Source organism: Mobula birostris, chromosome 27, assembly GCF_030028105.1.
Source record: "Mobula birostris isolate sMobBir1 chromosome 27, sMobBir1.hap1, whole genome shotgun sequence".
Taxonomy (NCBI): Eukaryota; Metazoa; Chordata; class Chondrichthyes; order Myliobatiformes; family Myliobatidae; genus Mobula; species Mobula birostris.
The window spans coordinates 46,467,844-46,488,912 of record NC_092396.1 but is presented as its reverse complement, the minus strand read 5'-3'; the positions used below and the strand labels follow the sequence as shown (position 1 = coordinate 46,488,912).

The window sequence follows — 21,069 nt, the reverse complement described above, 5'->3', positions numbered from 1 at the left end:
AGTGGGTGGTAACCGGAAGATCCTGTCTGTTGCGGCGGATGGAGCGGAGGTGCTCGACGAAGCGGTCCCCCAATCTGCGTTGGGTTTCACTGACGTAGAGGCTGCAGTGGGAGCACCGGATGCAATAGATGACCCCAAAAGACTTACAAATGAAATGTTGCCTCACCTGGAAGGACTGTTTGGGGCCCTGAATGGTGGCAAGAGAGGAGGAGTAGGGACAGGTGTAGCACTTACGCTTACAGGGATGTGCCAGGTGGGAGATCCGTGGGGAGGGACGTGTGGACCAGGGAGTCGCCGAAAGCAGAGAGGGGTGGAGAGGGAAAGATGTGCTTAGTGGTGGGGTCCTGTTGAAGGTGGCAGAAGTTGCAGAGGATAATGCGCTGGATCCGGAGGCTGGTGGGGTGGTAGGTGAGGACAAGGGGAACTCTGTCCCTGTTGTGGTGGCGGGAGGATGGGGTGAGGGCCAAAGTGCAGGAAATGGAGGAGATACGGGTGAGGGCATCATTGATTACCGTAGAAGGGAAACCACGAGAGAGGAATGTCTGAGTAGGATGACGTGCACCACTGCTGACTGAGTGGGATGAGGTGCACCAGTGCTGTCTGAGTGTGATGTGGTGCACCAGTGCTGTCTGAGTGTAATGTGGTGCACCAGTGCTGTCTGAGTGGGATGAGGTGCACCAGTGCTGACTGAGTATAATGTGGTGCACCAGTGCTGTCTAAGTGTGATGTGGTGCACCAGTGCTCACTGAGTATAATGTGGTGCACCAGTGCTGTCTGAGTGTGATGTGGTGCACCAGTGCTGCCGGAGTGTGAGCACACAATACCCTGCAGATGCTGGGGTCAAAGCAACACTCAAAACACGCTGGAGGAACTCAGCAGATCGGGCAGCATCGGTGGAAACGATCAGTCAATGTTTCGGGCCGGAACCCTTCATCAGGACTGAAGAGGGAAGGGGCAGAGGCCCTATAAAGAAGGTGGGGGAGGGTGGGAAGGAGAAGACTCGTAGGTTCCAGGTGAAAAACCAGTAAGGGGAAAGATAAAGGGGTGGGGGAGGGGAAGCAGGGAGGGGATAGGCAGGAAAGATGAAGAAGGAATAGGGGAAAACACAATGGGTAGCAGAAAGAGGCGGAACCATGAGGGAGGTGATGGGCAGCTGGGGGGGGGGGGGCAGAGTGAAATAGGGATAGGGGAAGGGAGGAGAATTCAATGTTCATACCAGGGGGCTGGAGACTACCTAGATGGTATATGAGGTGATGCTCCTCCAACCTGAGTTTCGCCTCATCATGGCAGTAGAGGAGGCCATGTATGGACATATCCGAATGGGAATGTGAAGCAGAATTAAAGTGGGTGGTAACCGGAAGATCCTGTCTGTTGTGGCGGATGGAGCGGAGGTGCTCGACGAAGCGGTCCCCCAATCTGCGTTGGGTTTCACTGACGTAGAGGCTGCAGCGGGAGCACCGGATGCAATAGATGACCCCAAAAGACTTACAAATGAAATGTTGCCTCACCTGGAAGTACTGTTTGGGGCCCTGAATGGTGGCAAGAGAGGAGGAGTAGGGACAGGTGTAGCACTTACGCTTACAGGGATAAGTGCCAGGTGGGAGATCCGTGGGGAGGGACGTGTGGACCAGGGAGTTGCCGAAAGCAGAGAGGGGTGGAGAGGGAAAGATGTGCTTAGTGGTGGGGTCCTGTTGAAGGTGGCAGAAGTTGCAGGGGATAATGCGCTGGATCCGGAGGCTGGTGGGGTGGTAGGTGAGGACAAGGGGAACTCTGTCCCTGTTGTGGTGGCGGGAGGATGGGGTGAGGGCCAAAGTGCAGGAAATGGAGGAGATACGGGTGAGGGCATCATTGATTACCGTAGAAGGGAAACCACGAAAGAGGAGTGTCTGAGTAGGATGACGTGCACCACTGCTGACTGAGTGGGATGAGGTGCACCACTGCTGTCTGAGTGTGATGTGGTGCACCAGTGCTGTCTGAGTGTAATGTGGTGCACCAGTGCTGTCTGAGTGGGATGAGGTGCACCAGTGCTGTCTGAGTGGGATGTGGTGCACCAGTGCTGTCTGAGTGTAATGTGGTGCACCAGTGCTGTCTGAGTGGGATGAGGTGCACCAGTGCTGTCTGAGTGTGATGTGGTGCACCAGTGCTGTCTGAGTGTAATGTGGTGCACCAGTGCTGTCTGAGTGGGATGAGGTGCACCAGTGCTGTCTGAGTGGGATGTGGTGCACCAGTGCTGTCTGAGTGTAATGTGGTGCACCAGTGCTGTCTGAGTGGGATGAGGTGCACCAGTGCTGTCTGAGTGTGATGTGGTGCACCAGTGCTGTCTGAGTGTAATGTGGTGCACCAGTGCTGTCTGAGTGGGATGAGGTGCACCAGTGCTGACTGAGTGTGACGGGGTGCACCAGTGTTCTCTAAATGGGATGAGCGGAGATATGCTTGCCTCGTCTATATACTTCCTTCCAGAGAGGAATTTTGTGATTGGCCAGCAGATGGGACCTGGTACGTTACATTTGGAGAGTTTCTCTTGCAGACACTTAGCAATGTGGCATGGAAGGTTGAATTGAAATCAACAAAGAGAATCCTGGCATACAGTATGGAATCTCAAACCAGACCTATGACTCTCCATAACTGTTTTGAAACTATTAGAATTATGATCACAAAATCACAATGGAAATATGACCAATAGATCCAAAGTGATTAAGGAAATGTTTCTGAAACCACTTGGCAATATACATCCCATCCAGCCCTTTCACAGCATGAGAGTCCCAGTCAATATTTAGAAAGTTAAAAGCACCTATCACAACCTTATTTTTCTTGCAACGGTCTGCTATCTACCTTTGATATTCCTTAGTTTCAACCTCAGTTGATGAGTCCTCCAGTCTGTCTTGTCTGAGCATTGCTATGACATTTTTCTTGACAAGTAATGCCAATCCTTCACCTTTAATGCTTCCTCTCTATCATGCCTAACAGAACCCCAAGAGACAGAGCTGCCAGTCCTGCCTCTCCTGCAACCAATTCTCATCAATATTTATAATCACATAATTCCATGTGCTGATCCATGCCCTAAGCTCAACTTCCTTACCTACAATACTCCTTACAGTGAAACAGATACACACAAAACATTAGTCCCTCTATGCTCAACATTTTGGTTCCTGTAAGCTTAACATTTACCGTACCTTCTCCACAACCACGCCACTAGCTGCCCTGGTACTCTTGTTCCCATTCCCCAGCAAGTGTAGTTTAAACCACTGAAGCAGCACTATCAAGGACATCAATCTCCTTCAAACTCAGGTGCAAACCATTCCATTTGCACAGATCCCTGGATGAGAGCACAATGAAGCCTTTCAGAGAAGGGCAGGAGAAAAAGTTGGAGAAATCGGAGTTGATATCATCAGTTGGAGCCGACAGTAGATTTTGTCAATGGCACACTCCGCAGTGTAGCGGGGTGGAGGAAAAGACTACCTCAGGTGATTGAGTGACAATGAAGCCTTTCCTCCTGCACCATCTCCTTAGCCACGTGTATTGCACTATTTCTAACCTCACCATCACATTGCACCCATGTTATAGTCCTTACTGTGAGCTACCAGGGTACTGTCATAGCTGTATGGTACACAGAGTTGCATAGGGGCACTGAACACAGGCTAGTTCCATCGTTCTCTTCACTGCCTGCCCCTCACATTCTCCCCTGTCATCATCTCTCAACAATCTTTCCAGTCACAGTCTCATTGGCTACTTCTTCAAGTGTTATCCTGTTAATTTCCCCCAGAGATCTATCCAGAGTGATACATCTTGGAAATGCCCTTTGGCCCAACATGTCCATGTCAACTGAGCTGCTCCATCCGCCCAATTCTCCCTACCCTTATACTTTCCTAGAAGGCTTTTGAACATGCTCAACTCAACGACTATTTCTGGCAGCTCATTCTCAAATATGCATCATCCTTGAGTGAAGAAACTGCCTCAATGTCCCTTTTAAATCTCGTGCCTCTGATTTTAAACCCGTGCCCCCTAGTTTTTGGCACCCTCTCCCTGGAAAATAAGACTATGTCCTTTCATCCTATGCCCTGCATGAACTTATATACCTCTATCAGATCACCCCTAAATCTCCTACAAGCTGTTTGCTAATCACAACCCACATACCTAGCAGGCTAAGATCCCCTTGTAATTTATTATAGCTTTCTACACTACCTACAATACCACCAACTGTATTTTCGTATCATCTACATACTAACATGCCTTGTACATTCTCATCAAAAGCGTTTCTATCAATTATGAACCCCTGTGGCACACGGCTTAGACTCAGGCCTCCAGTCTGAGAAACACCCTTCAACCATCACCCACTGAGCCAATTATGAATCCAATCCATTTCTCCCCTGGATCCCATGCAATCTATGCTTCTGGATTAGCCTGCTGGGTAGGACCTTGTCAACAGCCTTGCTAAAGTCCATATAGACAACACCAATAACTCTACCCTCATCTACTCCCTTAGTTATCTCCAGAAGATTTTTTTCAGACATGACTTCCCTTACAATGTGGTGCAGATTGTCCTAAATCAGATCGTCTCTCCAAATTTGGTCGATCCTAACTCACAGAATCTGTTCCAGCAATTGAACCACCACTGATGTCAGATTCACTGGCCCGTAGTTTCCCAGCTTGTTTTTGCTACCCTTTTGAAAAAAATGATACTATTTTCCTGCGGTTCTTTCTGCTGATTTCCTTAAAACTGTGTTCTTTGGATTTAAACCGCTCTGGCAAGAAAGTTTACTTTGGCATGACCTTATCATTAAACATCTTTACTTTCCCCCCTCCCATTCTCTGTAGGGATCACTCTCTCTGTGATTCCCTTTTCCATTTTTCCCAAACTCACTCCTGGCAGTCCCTCCCACCTGCAAACAGAATGAGTACCACAACTACCCATTCACCTTCTCCCTCACCACCATTCAGGGCCCCAAACAGCCCTTCCAGGTGAGGCAACACTTCTTCTGCAAGTCTGTCTGGATCATCTTCTGCATCCAGTGCTCCCAGTGTGGCCTCCTCTACATTGGTGAGACCTGACATAGATTGGCTGACTGCTTTGTTGAGCACCTTCAGTCCATCTGCAACTTGCAGAATTTCATGGTGACTAACTATTATAATTCCAATCCCATTCTCATTCTGACATGTCAATGCATGGCTTTCTCTACTAACACAATGAGGTCACTCTCAGGATGGAGGGTCATTACTCATATTTCTATTCCGTCTGTGTAGCTCCCAATCTGACAACATAAACATCGATTTCTTTAACTTCTGCTAGTTTATTCCCCTCTCCCCACCTGCTTCTATTTCTTCCACGGTCCGCTCTCCATCTCCTATCAGACTCCTTCTGCAGATCTTTACCTTTCTCACCTACCACTTCCCAGCTTCTCACTTCATTCCCTCCCCCACCTCCATGCACCTACGTACCTAACCCCCCCCGACTAGTTTCACCAATCACCTTCTAGCCTCCCACTACCTCCTTATTCTAGCATCTTCCCCCTTCCTTTCCAGTCTTGACGAAGGGTCTCAACCCAAAATGTTCCTCTCCACATATGCTGCCTGACCTGATGTTTTAGTGTGTTATTCTGGATTTCCAGCATCTGCAGAATCTCTTGTGCTCTATTTACTCTGCTTACAATTTTATACATCTCAGTAATTAACCCCTTCAACCTCTTTTCCAAGGAAAACACACATTACCATTTTCTACTTCTTGCAATGTCCTCTCAACTCTGCTGACTCAGTCCCAATGTCGAGTTGAGGCCTCCATCGTTCAGGGCTGACAATGGATGTTGCGTCGCAATAGTCTAGATACACAAGGCAGGGCAGCATGACATGGAGAGCAAGCTTCCATCCCCCCATCTCCACACACCTGAGGAACTCAAAGGAATGGCAGGGAATGACAGATACAGTTTGGCATCAGAAGCTTCACAGGAGTTACCAGCCTGCCTTAGGGACTCCAGATTTGGACTTTTCTCTCTGGGTTTACTCCTGAAGCTTTCCCTGTGAGTGGGTATAGCTGCAAGGCAACAGGGGTTTGAGATCAGAGCTTTTCTTCTTCTAGATGAGCTGCCAGCCACAGCTGACTAGTCCCACCTGCCTGAAGCGACTGGTTTTAAGGTGCCAGTGACCCGCCTTTTCCCCTTCTCCTGTCAGTAGAAATGGTTCCACCAGACTTAGTAGCTAAGCCACACATAGAGGCCAGGAGCTCGACTTGGTTGTCAGAGGTAATTTGAGGTGCATGCCATTGTGAACATTTAATAGGTAGTGGGAGCTTGTCCCCTCCACCCCCCTGGCTATAACATCCTTAAGGAACCCAGTGTACACAGCTACAGAAGTAATAACCAAGATGCTCAGGAACTGTGGCGTCTGTTTTTTTGCCCCAAATTCTGTCCATACTTTGTGGAACTGCAAGGGTTCAGATGTCTTGGAGAATCTCTGTACTAAATTGGCATTAGTTATATGAGCCTTGAATTAGACAGTCAGAGGGAAACCAGATGAAGCCGAACACATAGCAAGAAACACTGCAGTCTGGCTGATTCATGAATTGTTCTCCATTTCTTCCTCTTCTTCTTCTGACTTTTAATGGCAGTTAGCAGTTGAACTTAAAGGTGGACTGGTGTGGAATGTAAAGAATTTGGAAATAAAACCCCTACTAGTTCTTTAACAAATGAAAACTACATTACCCCCAAAAGCCCTACATATTGTAAATAATTAAAGACAATATTGTGAATTAAATTAAAGCCACTTCCATAACTTAGTAAAGTTTTCAAATAAAAACTATCAACCCCCGAAGATAGTAGCAAAGCCTGCATTTGATTTCTTTCAACCTTATATGCTTCACACTGTAATAAAATGTGTTCAACTGTTTAACGATGACAAAACCTACACACCCCAGTGATGTTTTACAAAATATACGGAATAATTAAGCATAGTACGCCTTATTCTCAGTTGAGTCAAAATAATTCCTTCCCTTCTTGTTTTACCCTCTTCTCTCATCAACCCAACAGTTTGATGTTCTCTGTAAGTGTGTCTCCCCTTCTGCCCATTATCCCACTCGTCTTGCCATAATCCCCGAATCCCTAACCCCAGCCTTAGCTTCTGATTTGCTAAGTGGAAGGTCTATATCCACAGATGAACTTTTAACAGCCTTTTTGGCCGAACAATCAACCCGCTCATTCCCCTCAACATCTCTATGTGCAAAGACCAATAAGAAGAAGACATATAAACCCATACTTTGAATATGAAATAAAGTTTGAAGAGCTTCCAGCAGTAAATCTGACCTACGGCTAGCATGTCCTGTTTTAAGCCTAGTTAAAACTGAAAAAGAATCTGAACAGATTACAACTGCAAGGACAAATTTCCTCCACCCACTTTAAGCCCAAAGTGAAGGCAATCAGTTCTGCTGTATATACTGATAAACAGCGAGTAAGGTATTCCTTTATTGTTACCTGTAAGTCAGGCACAAAACAACAGGCACACCAACCTTCCCTGGAAAATTATCTTTTGATCCATCAGTAAAAATGGTTAACATATCACAATAATTTTCCTTAACATATTGATGAAACAACAGACTCTCAGGCATATCAGGGCCTTGGACTTCATTAAGTTATGCAACCTAAAATCAACTAAAGTCTTTGGAAAAAACCAAGGCAGGGTTACCAAGAAAACTACAGTGGGAGATGTTGTATAATCCAGCAAACCCATATTCCTAGCGTGATAAGAACTCAGTCACCCAAAACTAAAAACTCTTCTTGTGTTGTTCCCAACAATCTACCAACACACTTTCAACAGGGTGATTATTTTTCTGTCCCCTCAAATTAATCCAGTATGTTAACATCAACTTCAGCCTCCACAACTGTAACAGGAGACTATTGTACTGCACCACAACACAGTCTTACAGCCTGTGCTTGTATCACATCCAATCATTTTAAATTTGAAGATGAAACTGATCCAAAAGCAAAACAGCCATAATCAAGTACAGAACTATTAAATAAATATAAATGGTCAACAAAGATTTTCGTGTAGCACCCCAAGAATACCCACATAGACACCTGAGGATATTTAAAGCTCTTTATACTTAAGAGTTATTTTACTGATATGGTGATTCATTGTCAGCTTATTGTCCAGCCACATACTGAGAAATTTTACCACTGACACTTCTTCAAGAGTTTGATCATTTAATTTTAAATCAAGTGCAGGTCCATTGATCCTCTTTGTAAAACACATAATCTGTTGTAGCTACTGAAAGCTTAAAACTCCATCTATTCTTTAAAGACATGGAGAAGCTTTGTATCTCGAAAACTGTGACATAATTCATTTCTATGGCTCGAGTCTGGACTTTTTTATTGCATGGCTGTATCATATTAGCACATTTATGTGCTTGCTAACTTGTACGTGTTGTGTGTGCTTTTTGTGGTATATGATGGTTGATACTGTGTTTTGCACCTTGGCCCTGAAGTAACACTGTCTCGTTTGGCTATATTCATAGGTAATAATGTATAGTTAAATGACAATTAAACTTGAATTGAATTGATTTTCATGCTATGATTTTTGATAATTGTGCAGTAAGTTCTTTCACCTCTTGAGGTTTCTTGATCTCATCCAACTTTAGACAATACAACATGGAATCCAGCTGTATTACGCTGATGCTGCTGTTGGTACTGCTGGGATTGTTGGTATCTAGTTCAGAAACAAATTCAGGAATTCCTGGGATACCTGGGTCTCATGGAGTACCAGGAATGCCTGGCAGAGATGGCAGAGGTGGTCCAAAAGGAGCAAAAGGAGAACCAGGTAAAATGTGAAATAATGAAAACTCTCTGGGTTGGGTATGTCATTACAGAGAATTCATCCCATGAGTCCCTTCCAATGGTCGGAGTTGATCATTGATGTTGCGTCCCAGCTTATAGAATATGATACACCAGCCAGGGTACTATGACATGGAGAGCAAGCTGTTGTCCATTTAGCAGGCTCCCCACCTCCATGCAGTAGATGAACCAAAACAAACAGCAGAAACCATTACAGTTTGGCATCAGCAACATCAAGAGAGTTGTTGCTCAATGTAGGGACTCTAACTCCAGAATTTTCTTCAGGGTTTACTCCTGAAACCTTCCCTATGAGAGGGTATAACAGCAAAGCAGTGGAGGTTTGAGATTGGAGCATTCCTCCTCTTAAATGAGCTGTCAACCACAGTTGATGAGGTTTTAAGCAACTGGTTTTAAGACACTAGTAAACTGTCTCTGCCACTTCTCCCGTCAATAGAAATGGTTCTGCTGGGCTGCACGTGAGGGCCAGGAGCTGAACTTGGTTGTCAGAGGCTAATTGAGATGCAACCATTGGGAGCATTTAACAGGTAGTGGGAGTTTAACCCAACCACCACACTGCCCCACACCAGCTATAACAACCTTAAGGATCCACATAAAACACAGCAGGAGAGAGATGGAGCTCACATCATATGCTGTAAAATTACAAACACAGGTTTACATCTGTGTCTTTGTTCACGTACATGAAAATTCACCTTACTCTCCAGGACCACCAGTACCATCCTGATGTCAGTATTTACATTCTTCAGTGATGTAGAGAGGGGAAAAGGGAAAACTTCACAAACACCACCACACAGCACATACCCAATATCCCAGAACTCACACAATTCAAAATACATACAACCAACATCCTCACTCAGCACCCCAGACCTACACATCACGCCTTGCACCTCCCACCTCATAACTCACAACTAAAACCCCATACCTCAAATCTCACAGCTCACACCTCTTACCTGACACCACACAACTCACAAATAATACCTCACACTTCACACCTCATAACTCATACCTCACACCTCATAACTCACACCTAAAATCTCATACCTCAAAGCTCATAACTCATATCTAAAACCCCATACCTCAAACCTCACAGCTAATACCTCATACCTCACACCTGACATCCCACAACTCACACTTCACACCTCATAATTCAAATCTCATAACTCAAACCTCACACCTCATAACTCACACCTAAAATCTCATACCTCAAACTTCACACCTCATACCTCACACCTGACACCACACAACTCACACCTCACAGCCAAAACCCCAAACCTCAAACCTCATAACACACACCTCACACCTTACAATCCACAGCCTCAACTTCCACACCCACCCCACACACTGACATTTTCACAAACACACCGCACATTAACCAAACTACACGCACACCCCACACTGACCAATCTATACTCAAATCCCACGCTGACCAAAGCACAGACTGACCAATCCACACCCACACTCCATACTGTCCAAACCACAGCCATACCCCGCACTAACCAAACTAACCCACACCTCACACTGACTATCCCAACACCCACCCCACACTGACCAAACCGCACCCACACCCCACACTGACTATCCCAGCACCCTTACCACACACTGTCCAAACCACAGCCACACCCCACACTGTCCAATCCTACCCACACCCCACACTAACCAAACCAACCCACACCCCACACCGACTATCCCAACACCCACACCACACACTGTCCAATTCCCACCCACACCCCACACTAACCAAACCAACCCACACCCTACACTGACCATACCACAGCCACACCACACACTGTCCAATTCCTACCCACACCACACACTGTCCAATTCCCACCCACACCCCACACTAACCAAACCAACCCACACCCCACACCGACTATCCCAACACCCACACCACACACTGTCCAATTCCCACCCACACCCCACACTAACCAAACCAACCCACACCCTACACTGACCATACCACAGCCACACCACACACTGTCCAATTCCTACCCACACCACACACTGTCCAATTCCCACCCACACCCCACACTAACCAAACCAACCCACACCCCACACCGACTATCCCAACACCCACACCACACACTGTCCAATTCCCACCCACACCCCACACTAACCAAACCAACCCACACCCTACACTGACCATACCACAGCCACACCACACACTGTCCAATTCCTACCCACACCACACACTGTCCAATTCCCACCCACACCCCACACTAACCAAACCAACCCACACCCCACACCGACTATCCCAACACCCACACCACACACTGTCCAATTCCCACCCACACCCCACACTAACCAAACCAACCCACACCTTACACTGACCATACCACAGCCACACCACACACTGTCCAATTCCTACCCACACCCACCCTGACCAAACCAACCCACACCCCACACTGACTACCCAACACCCACATCCCATACTGACCAAACCACAGCCACACCACACACTGACCAAACTATACCCACACACTACACTGACCAATTCCCACCCACACCCCACACTGATCAATCCATACCTACACCCCACACTCACCAATTCACACCAAGACCCACAACCCAAACTGTCCAAACTACACCCCACACTGACCTAACCACACCCACAACCCACACTGTCCAAACCACACCCACACTCCACACTGACCAAATCACATCCACACCCCACTGACCAAACCATGCTCCACATCTCACTGTCGAATCCATACCCACACCCCACACTGACCGATCGACACCCACATCCCATACTGACCAAACCACAGCCATACCACACACTAACCAAACTATACCCACACACTACACTGACCAATCCACAACCACACCCCATACTGATCAATCCATACCTACACCCCACACTCACCAATTCACACCAAGACCCACAACCCAAACTGTCCAAACTACACCCCTCACTGACCTAACCACACCCACAACCCACACTGTCCAAACCACACCCACACCCCACACTGACCAAATCACATCCACACCCCACTGACCAAACCATGCTCCACATCCCACTGTCGAATCCATACCCACACCCCACACTGACCGATCGACACCCACATCCCATACTGACCAAACCACAGCCATACCACACACTAACCAAACTATACCCACACACTACACCGACCAATCCACAACCACACCCCATACTGATCAATCCATACCTACACCCCACACTCACCAATTCACACCAAGAGCCACAACCCAAACTGTCCAACCCACACCTCACACTGATCAAACCACAACCGCACCCCTCACTGACAAATTCACAAACACACCCCGCACTAACTAAACCACACGCACAACCCACACTGACCAATTCGTACACACACCCCACTGACCAAACCACAACCACACCCCACACTGACCAATGCACAGTACACACTCCACACTGTCCATCTCACACCCACACCCCACACTGACCAAACCAAACCCATACCCTTTGCCTACACTTCACACCCATTCTCAACACATCCCACATTCATACCGCTTCCCCTGCACTCCATGACCTACTGTATATACTCCCCACACTAAAATCATCACACTCCACACCCCAACATCACAATCTCCACTTTCTTCCCCATCCTCAATGCTGCACACCCCACTCCCTATACCTCACACATATATTCCATAGCACAAGCACACACACACACATATGTACATGTAATAAAAATCTGAATCTGATTCTGAATTTTAGAGACCTGAAACAGTCTGTTCAGTCCAGGCAACAAAGATGCAGAGATCAGAATTTCCTGGCTTTCTGAAGCTGCAATTATCAACTTACACATGTATTTTTATTAGATTTCCAACATCCCAGTCGTTCTGGAGTAGACAAATGTACCTGGAATATTAATATCAATTTATTTCAATGTCTGGAGTGGACAGTCCCAGATTAATCCGCATATAACTCCTGGTCCTGGTTTTTCTCATGCCAGTCACTCTTGCCACCACTACGTAAATTGAAACAATTCTTTAAAGTTACTGTTCAACTCTCAGGATTTTTTTTTCTCACAGATACTCTATTCAACAGTGCCACAGAGATCAGACCAGATTCCATACCCTCCATTCCTTGGGAATGCCGTCTGGCCTTCAATATTTCTAAAACAGGAACAAGATCTGATTGGACATGCTACAAACGTCCCCAATGCAGCGCAGCCACACTTACTGTCATTCAGCAATGGGCCCTGTTCTGCTGCTGTAGACTCCCTTCCTTTCTCACTATCTTTTTATCTTTTGCTGTTAGCACAGGGTGACCTGAGCTTCATTCCAACCAGGCTTTAAACAAGTCTGGTGTTAAAGCATTGCAGAAGCACCAGATGGGAAGACATTGAACTGTGTGGCCCCCAATTACTCAGGTCAATTTGATTTTAATAAAATATTAGCACCAAAGCATAACTGAACTAATTTGCATGCTTGAAAATTTCCTGCTGGGCAGATCCACAGAGCCATACTGCATGAAAACAGACTCTTCGTCTCATCAGCACCAAACATGATAATAATCCTAGAGGTGGACACTAATCCACAGTCTTTTAAATGGTCACTTAGATACTTCTTCAATGTTGTCAGTGACTGTTTCCACTCCTCTCTTTGGCAACATGTTCCAGGGTTAAACCATTCTCTGGGTGAAAACGAAACCCCTCTGACCCTCTCACAATCTCTTATCCCTGATCCTAAATCAATTCCCTTTTATTTCACCCACCTCTAAGTCCTCTCTTAACCTGCTCTACTGCAAGGAAAACAAACCTAGCCTCTCCAGCCCCCTCTTCATATAACTGAAACACTTCATGCCAGGCAACATCCTTTGCACCCTCACCAGCACTAATCTAGCTTCACTTTAGTGTGGTGATAATACTGCACACAGCTGAGGTCTGACCAAAGTTTCACAAATTTGGAGCAGAGTCTTGCTGCTCTTGTATTCAATGCCTGACAGTGATGATCCCATGTGCCTTATAAACCAAACTACCTGCCTGCGATGAAACCTTCAGTACTCCCTATGGCCTTACCGTTCACGAGGTATGTTGCAGTCTCTTCAGTATACCTCACGTTTATCATGGTGAAAAACTGTCTGCCATCTCTTAGCCCATCTCACCAACACATCACTGTCAAAGTGCTGCCCACCCTCCACAACATTAAGGCTCCCTTACATAGAAGCAACATGCTTGAGATCTGTTTTGTCATTGGTTAAGGATTACTCCTGCCTGTGTGGCTGGGAGTTCCTGTGAGTGAAAAATATTTGACTAGAGCCCTCCCTCAGTTTCCCTCTGCCCAACACCGTTCATGCCATTTCCATCACCTTTTGTCTGTCAAACACTCTTCCCCCTGACTCTTGCCACTAACTCCTCACCTAACTTTTCCACATCAACTGGTTGTTTGAACCTTATCACACAACCATTTGTCCTAATTCCTCCTAGTGACATACCTAAACTCAGGGGGGTAGTCAGGACTTTACCCATTTCCCGACATCCCAGAGCACTCTCACCTCAGATACTGATACATGACTTGTCTCATGTCCTTTGTAAAGGAGATGGTGCAATAAAAGTCTTTGATCCTGTTCTATAGGTCATTTAGGGTCATGTATGTTTTGGAATTACAAAGCAGAAGACTCTTAGAACATAGAACAATAGAGCACAGCACAAGAATAGGCCCTTTGGCGACCATGCTTATGCTGGCCGTGGTGTAAATTTAAACTGTACATGGTCCCTATCCCGCCACAATCCCGTCCATGAGCCTGTCTAAATGGCTCTTAAACATTGCTTCCACCACCACATCCGGTAGCACATTTCAAACACCCACCAATCTCCATGTAAAAAACTTGCAAAAGTATCTCTTTCGAACTTTACTCCTCCCACCTTAAAATGATGGCACTCTAACAGAATCCTCACTGCCTATCAAACATTCATCACAACTTTACAAGTGTTATTCAGTACCTGGGTGAGTCCTTGACCATCAGAAGAAAGGTTTATATTTATGTAATATCTCATTACATGGCAAAATAATCTCAGAACATATCACATAATCGAACTGGACTGCACTTCTCAAAAATAAACTTGATCTATTTTCTGGAAAGGGCTCCCAGGTTCGGTAAATGCTCGTGGTGAATATGGTGAGAAAGGTAACCAAGGAATGCCAGGCCCAATCGGGAAAAGAGGACGGAGAGGACCAGATGGTGACAGCGGAGATCCTGGTACAGTTGGAGAGAAAGGGGAGAAGGGAAGATCAGGAGATCATAAGAGCACATTGAAATCGGCCTTCTCCGCTAAAAGAGGTGGGCATGAATACCCACCTCGAGATTCTCCCATCAGGTTCACTAGAGTCATCTCCAATGACCAAGGCCACTATGATAGCAGCACAGGAGTGTTCACCTGTAACATAACGGGCCATTATTACTTTGTTTTCCATGCTAGTTCAGATAACGACTTGTGCATGATAATGAAGATGAATGGATTGAATAAAGCTGCCTTCTGCAGTCACGGGGAATTTGAACAGGTCAGTTCAGGAGGCATTGTCCTTCATTTGTTAACCAATGACAAGGTCTGGCTTGAAGCAACAGATTACAATGCCTTGGTAGGGAAAGAAAATCATGACAGTGTCTTCAGTGGGTTCCTTCTCTTTCCAGACTAAGAATTCAAAGACTGAAGTGAAATCTTTGACCAAATGCTCTGTTGAAAATTATAATGGGTTGTCTTTGCCACATAAAACAGCTGTCTATTAAAACTGACCTTCCTTCTCTCGTTTGTGCCTTGTCATTTGACGTGCCATCACTGAGTGTATCAGGTGAACTAACTGTGCTTTGGAACCATGTAAATTTCCTGCAAAAGTACAGATTAGTCCTGATTCAATATTTCATTGTTGGACACAGATACGTCACTGGGTGTAGTAGACATACGGGCATTTCTTCCTTACCCTCATTAAATTAGGTATAATTAATCACTAGTTTGACATAACCTGAAAACATTCAGCCACATTCAGCCTCAGCCCATATCCACTTAGGCATCTCTGTCCTTCTTATTGCCAGAGCACAAGCTGCTACAAGTCTACTCTTATTGCTGTGATTTTTTTCAGGCCCCATATTTTCCTGGAATCAAATTACATCTCTCAAAAATATTAATAATCTCCCTTTGTTATCCTCCAGTACTAAAACATTTATTTTTGAAAGATTATATCGTACACCATATAAAATCTTTTGTTATGTAAAATCTTGCTTATTTCAATATTTAAGTTTGAAGGATCAAAGTATGTCTGACAGTCTAGTTCTCACAAAAAGGTGTTATCTCTCTTACTGTAGTTTCAATGCTTAGTACCAAAATCTCTTTCTGTGTATGTAATGTGCAAGAAGGTATTACTAAACTATTGGAACAAATGTTCAATAAAAAAGTTCTTCAACTGAAGATTTTGTTCACTGCCTGATTTTTCTGGTTCCAGTTCACAACCACTTTTGAGATGCCAGGTTCAGTCCATTAGTTAACAATGAAGTGAGTCCATAAGATGAAAACCAGTTACCAGCAAGGACTACTCAGTCTCAAACTACAAACCAGCAATTATATGTGTATATGATTGAGTATCACACTCGACTTTATGGAGAAGTGAAATCATTAGTGTAATCATTCCCTAATGTGCATCATGTTCACCACAGATTATTCAGTAACAGCCTGATAGGGAAAAACATATGAATATTCAGTCAATCGGCAATTATCTCCAAAAGCAATGAAGACACATATCTTACATTGTCAAATATCAGAGATATGGACACAAGAAAATCTTAAGTTTCTGCACTCCCTATTCCAGCTGAAGCAGTGGAGGCCTATATCTTCAAAACCAGAGATACAATGGCATTGATAGAAAGTAAAGAAGGTAGCATTGGCATTGCAATGTTCTGCATGGGGAAGCCTTGACCTGAGTACCATTACGGGAAGCTGGGAGGGAGAGCTGGGTCTGTTGGTTGAGTCAAGTGAAGGAAAATATCCAGACTGCTGCAAGCTTTCATTAAAAATGCTGAAGTGCAGGAGAGAAGGGAATCTTGCAAAAGCACTGGAAGGTGATGAAGGTCATGGACACAGAAATTGAAGTAGAACAATTCAAAAAGCTCTCCCCCAATGTCTGTTCCACCTTTCAGTTCAACTCTTGTCACCTTTCACCCCACATAATGCTTTGCCCAGAAAAGGCTTTGAATATACTCAGTAACTGAGCAAACATAATCCCACAGTAAAAAATTCCTATTACCCTCTATACAAAGAAATCTCCCCCCACCTCAGCCATAAAAGACTGGCCTTTCCACTGAGCATCTGCCCCTGACCTGGTCTCTCCTGCCAGAGCAACAGTTTCTCAGTAACTTGCCTTTGAAGCTCTCCCAAAACCTCCATTGTCTCAGGAAAATCATTCTTTTCTAAATGATGCTTGAGCTTTCTTCTTCAACGTCAGACATATCTGGACCATCCCCAGAGTTACTCAAAACCAGTAGCAGGACCTGCTACCAAATTAATCACATCTCATAACACAAACTAGAATGAGGTTCCTCTTGGTAGGGTGGTCTGAAATACAGAGTCACATATTAGACAGAGTCACAAATTGATACAGCCAAAAACAGAGGGAAGGGGTGGAGGATGTTATTCTGACTGGAGGTCAAAGACCAGTAAGTTTGTTGGTGACATGAAAATTATGGAGCTATAGATAGTGCAGAAGTCTGTTAAAGGATGCAGCCTGATATAGATCAATTGGAAATTTGGGCAGATGGAACTTAATCTGGACAAGTGCACACTTTGGGAGGTCAAATGCACACTTTGGGAGGAAAATCAGCAAACACTACAGCAGCCCTGTGAATGTTCCTTCTCTGACAAGGGCAGGGACATTTTTTTTCCATCAGAAGGTAGCAGTTTAGCTGATTTCTGTTGCTGCCAAGAGATGCTCCCAAGACCTTTCCGTTTTTGAGTAATATACTACTGGTCAGATCTGTGTGTATACACATCAGTTACTCCGAGAACAGGAGGAGGTCAAAGTAATGTAAATGCAGGGCCCTTCATTAGTATAAAAGGGAGGAAGTCACCTCAGGCTAATGTATGTTTGGAGTATTGTGGGCACATCCACTCGCTACACTTGGAAAGATGTGGAGAAGGTGCAGAAGGGGTTCGCGGAGATGTTGTCCGGATTGGATTACATCACTTATAAGGGGAGTTTGAACAAACTTGGACATTCACCTCTGGGTGGTTGAAAGCTGAAGGGAGACGTGATGGGAATTCAGAAAATTATGAGAGGCATAGATTGGGTAGGCAGACTTTTCCCAGAATGGAAAATCATATACAAGAGAAGTCAAATACGAGAACTTTAAGGTGAGAGGGGAAAGATGAAAGGAAACATATGAGGCAAATTATTTTCCACAGAAGGTGGTGGGTGCTTGTGGGGGAGGTGGTGGAAACAGAACTGATAACAATATGTAAGGTATTTAGGCACACACATGAACAGGCTGGGGATGCAGAGAAACAGATGATGTGCAGGCAAATGAGATAAGATATACTGACATCATGGTCAGCAGAGACATAGAAAACATAGAAAATAGCTGCAGGAGTAGGCCATTCGGCTCTTTGGGCCTGCACCGCCATTCAGTATGATCATAGCTGATCATCCAACTCAGAACCCTGTACCAGCCTTCCCTCCATACCCCCCGATCCCTTTAGCCACAAGGGTCATATCTAACTCCCTCTTAAATATAGCCAATGAACTGGCCTCAACTGTTTCCTGTGGCAGAGAATTCCACAGATTCATCACTCCCTGTGTGAAGAAGTTTTTCCTAATCTCGGTTCTAAAAGGCTTCCCCTTTATCCTCAAACTGTGACCCCTCATTCCGGACTTCCCCAACATTGGGAACAATCTTCCTGCATCTAGCCTGTCCAATCCCTTTAGGATTTTATATGTTTCAATAAGATCCCCCCTCAATCTTCTAAATTCCAACGAGTATAAGCCTAGTCGATCCAGTCTTTCATCATATGAAAGTCCTGCCATCCCAGGAATCAATCTGGTGAACCTTCTTTGTACTCCCTCTATGGCAAGGATGTGTTTCCTCAGATTAGGGGACCAAAACGGCACACAATACTCCAGGTGTGGTCTCACCAAGGCCTTGTACAACTGCAGTAGTACCTCCCTGCTCCTGTACTTGAATCCTCTTGCTATGAATGCCAGCATACCATTTGCCTTTTTCACCGCCTGCTGTACCTGCATGCCCACTTTCAATGACTGGTGTATAATGACACCCAGGTCTTGTTGCACCTCCCCTTTTCCTAATTGGCCACCATTCAGATAATAATCTGGTTTCCTGTTTTTGCCACCAAAGTGGATAACCTCACATTTAGAAACATAGAAAACATAGAAAATAGGTGCAGGAGTAGGCTATTCGGCCCTTCGAGCCTGCACTGCCATTTATTATGATCATGGCTGATCATCCAACTCAGAACCCCGCCCCAGCCTTCCCTCCATACCCCCGATCCCCGTAGCCACAAGGGCCATATCTAACTCCCTCTTAAATATAGCCAATGAACTGGCCTCAACTGTTTCCTGTGGCAGAGAATTCCACAGATTCACCACTCTCTGTGTGAAGAAGTTTTTCCTAATCTCAGTCCTAAAAGGCTTCCCCTTTATCCTCAAACTGTGACCCCTCGTTCTGGACTTCCCCAACATCGGGAACAATCTTCCTGCATCTAGCCTGTCCAATCCCTTTAGGATTTTATACGTTTCAATCAGATCCCCGCTCAATCTTCTAAATTCCAACGAGTACAAGCCCAGTTCATCCAGTCTTTCTTTATATGAAAGTCCTGCCATCCCAGGAATCAATTTGGTGAACCTTCTTTGTACTCCCTCTATGGCAAGGATGTCTTTCCTCAGATTAGGGGACCAAAACTGCACACAATATTCCAGGTATCGTCTCACCAAGGCCTTGTACAACTGCAGTAGTACCTCCCTGCTCCTGTACTCGAATCCTCTCGCTATAAATGCCAGCATATCATTCGCCTTTTTCACCGCCTGCTGTACCTGCATGCCCACTTTCAATGACTGGTGTATAATGACACCCAGGTCTCGTTGCACCTCCCCTTTTCCTAATCGGCCACCATTCAGATAATAATCTGTTTTCCTATTTTTGCCACCAAAGTGGATAACTTCACATTTATCCACATTAAATTGCATCTGCCATGAATTTGCCCACTCACCCAACCTATCCAAGTCACTCTGCATCCTCTTAGCTTCCTCCTCACAGCTAACACTGCCACCCAACTTCGTGTCATCTGCAAACTTGGAGATGCTGCATTTAATTCCCTCATCTAAGTCATTAATATATATTGTAAACAACTGGGGTCCCAGCACTGAGCCTTGCGGTACCCCACTAGTCACCGCCTGCCATTCTGAAAAGGTCCCGTTTATTCCCACTCTTTGCTTCCTGTCTGCCAACCAATTCTCTATCCACATCAATACCTTACCCCCAATACCGTGTGCTTTAAGTTTGCACACTAATCTTCTGTGTGGGACCTTGTCAAAAGCCTTTTGAAAATCCAAATATACCACATCCACTGGTTCTCCCCTATCCACTCTACTAGTTACATCCTCAAAAAATTCTGTGAGATTCGTCAGACATGATTTTCCTTTCACAAATCCATGCTGACTTTGTCCGATGATTTCACCACTTTCCAAATGTGCTGTTATCACATCTTTGATAACTGACTCTACCATTTTCTCCACCACCGATGTCAGGCTAACCAGTCTATAATTCCCCGGTTTCTCTCTCTCCTTTTTTAAAAAGTGGGGTTACATTAGCCACCCTCCAGTCCTCAGGAACTAGTCCAGAATCTAAAGAGTTTTGAAAAATTATCACGAATGCATCCACTATTTCTTGGGCTACTTCCTTAAGCACTCTAGGATGCAGACCATCTGGCCCTGGGGATTTATCCACCTTTAATCCCTTCAATTTACCTAACACCACTTCCTTACTAACATGTATTTCCCTCAGTTCCTCCATCTCACTGGACCCTCTGTTCCCTACTATTTCCGGAAGATTAGTGAAGACAGAACCAAAGTAGTTATTCAATTGGTCTGCCATGTCTTTGCTCCCCATAATCAATTCACCTGTTTCTGTCTGTAGGGGACCTACATTTGCCTTTACCAGTCTTTTCTTTTCACATATCTATAAAAGCTTTTACAGTCAGTTTTTATGTTCCCTGCCAGTTTTCTCTCATAATCTTTTTTCCCCTTCCTAATT

The 21,069-nt window shown here is 45.2% G+C and overlaps 1 protein-coding gene across 1 annotated transcript in view; it reads left to right on the top strand.

Moving 5' to 3' along the window:
• Positions 1–16,222, top strand: part of LOC140188624 (complement C1q subcomponent subunit C-like) — a 30,978-nt gene extending 14,756 nt beyond the window's left edge. Inside the window, exons 2-3 of the mRNA XM_072245060.1 lie at positions 8,621–8,799; positions 14,902–16,222. Coding sequence (XP_072101161.1) covers positions 8,631–8,799; positions 14,902–15,455 — 723 coding nt within the window. The 5' untranslated portion in view covers positions 8,621–8,630 and the 3' untranslated portion in view covers positions 15,456–16,222. The remainder of the gene's footprint in view (positions 1–8,620; positions 8,800–14,901) is intronic.
• The last annotated feature ends 4,847 nt before the right edge of the window (positions 16,223–21,069 follow it).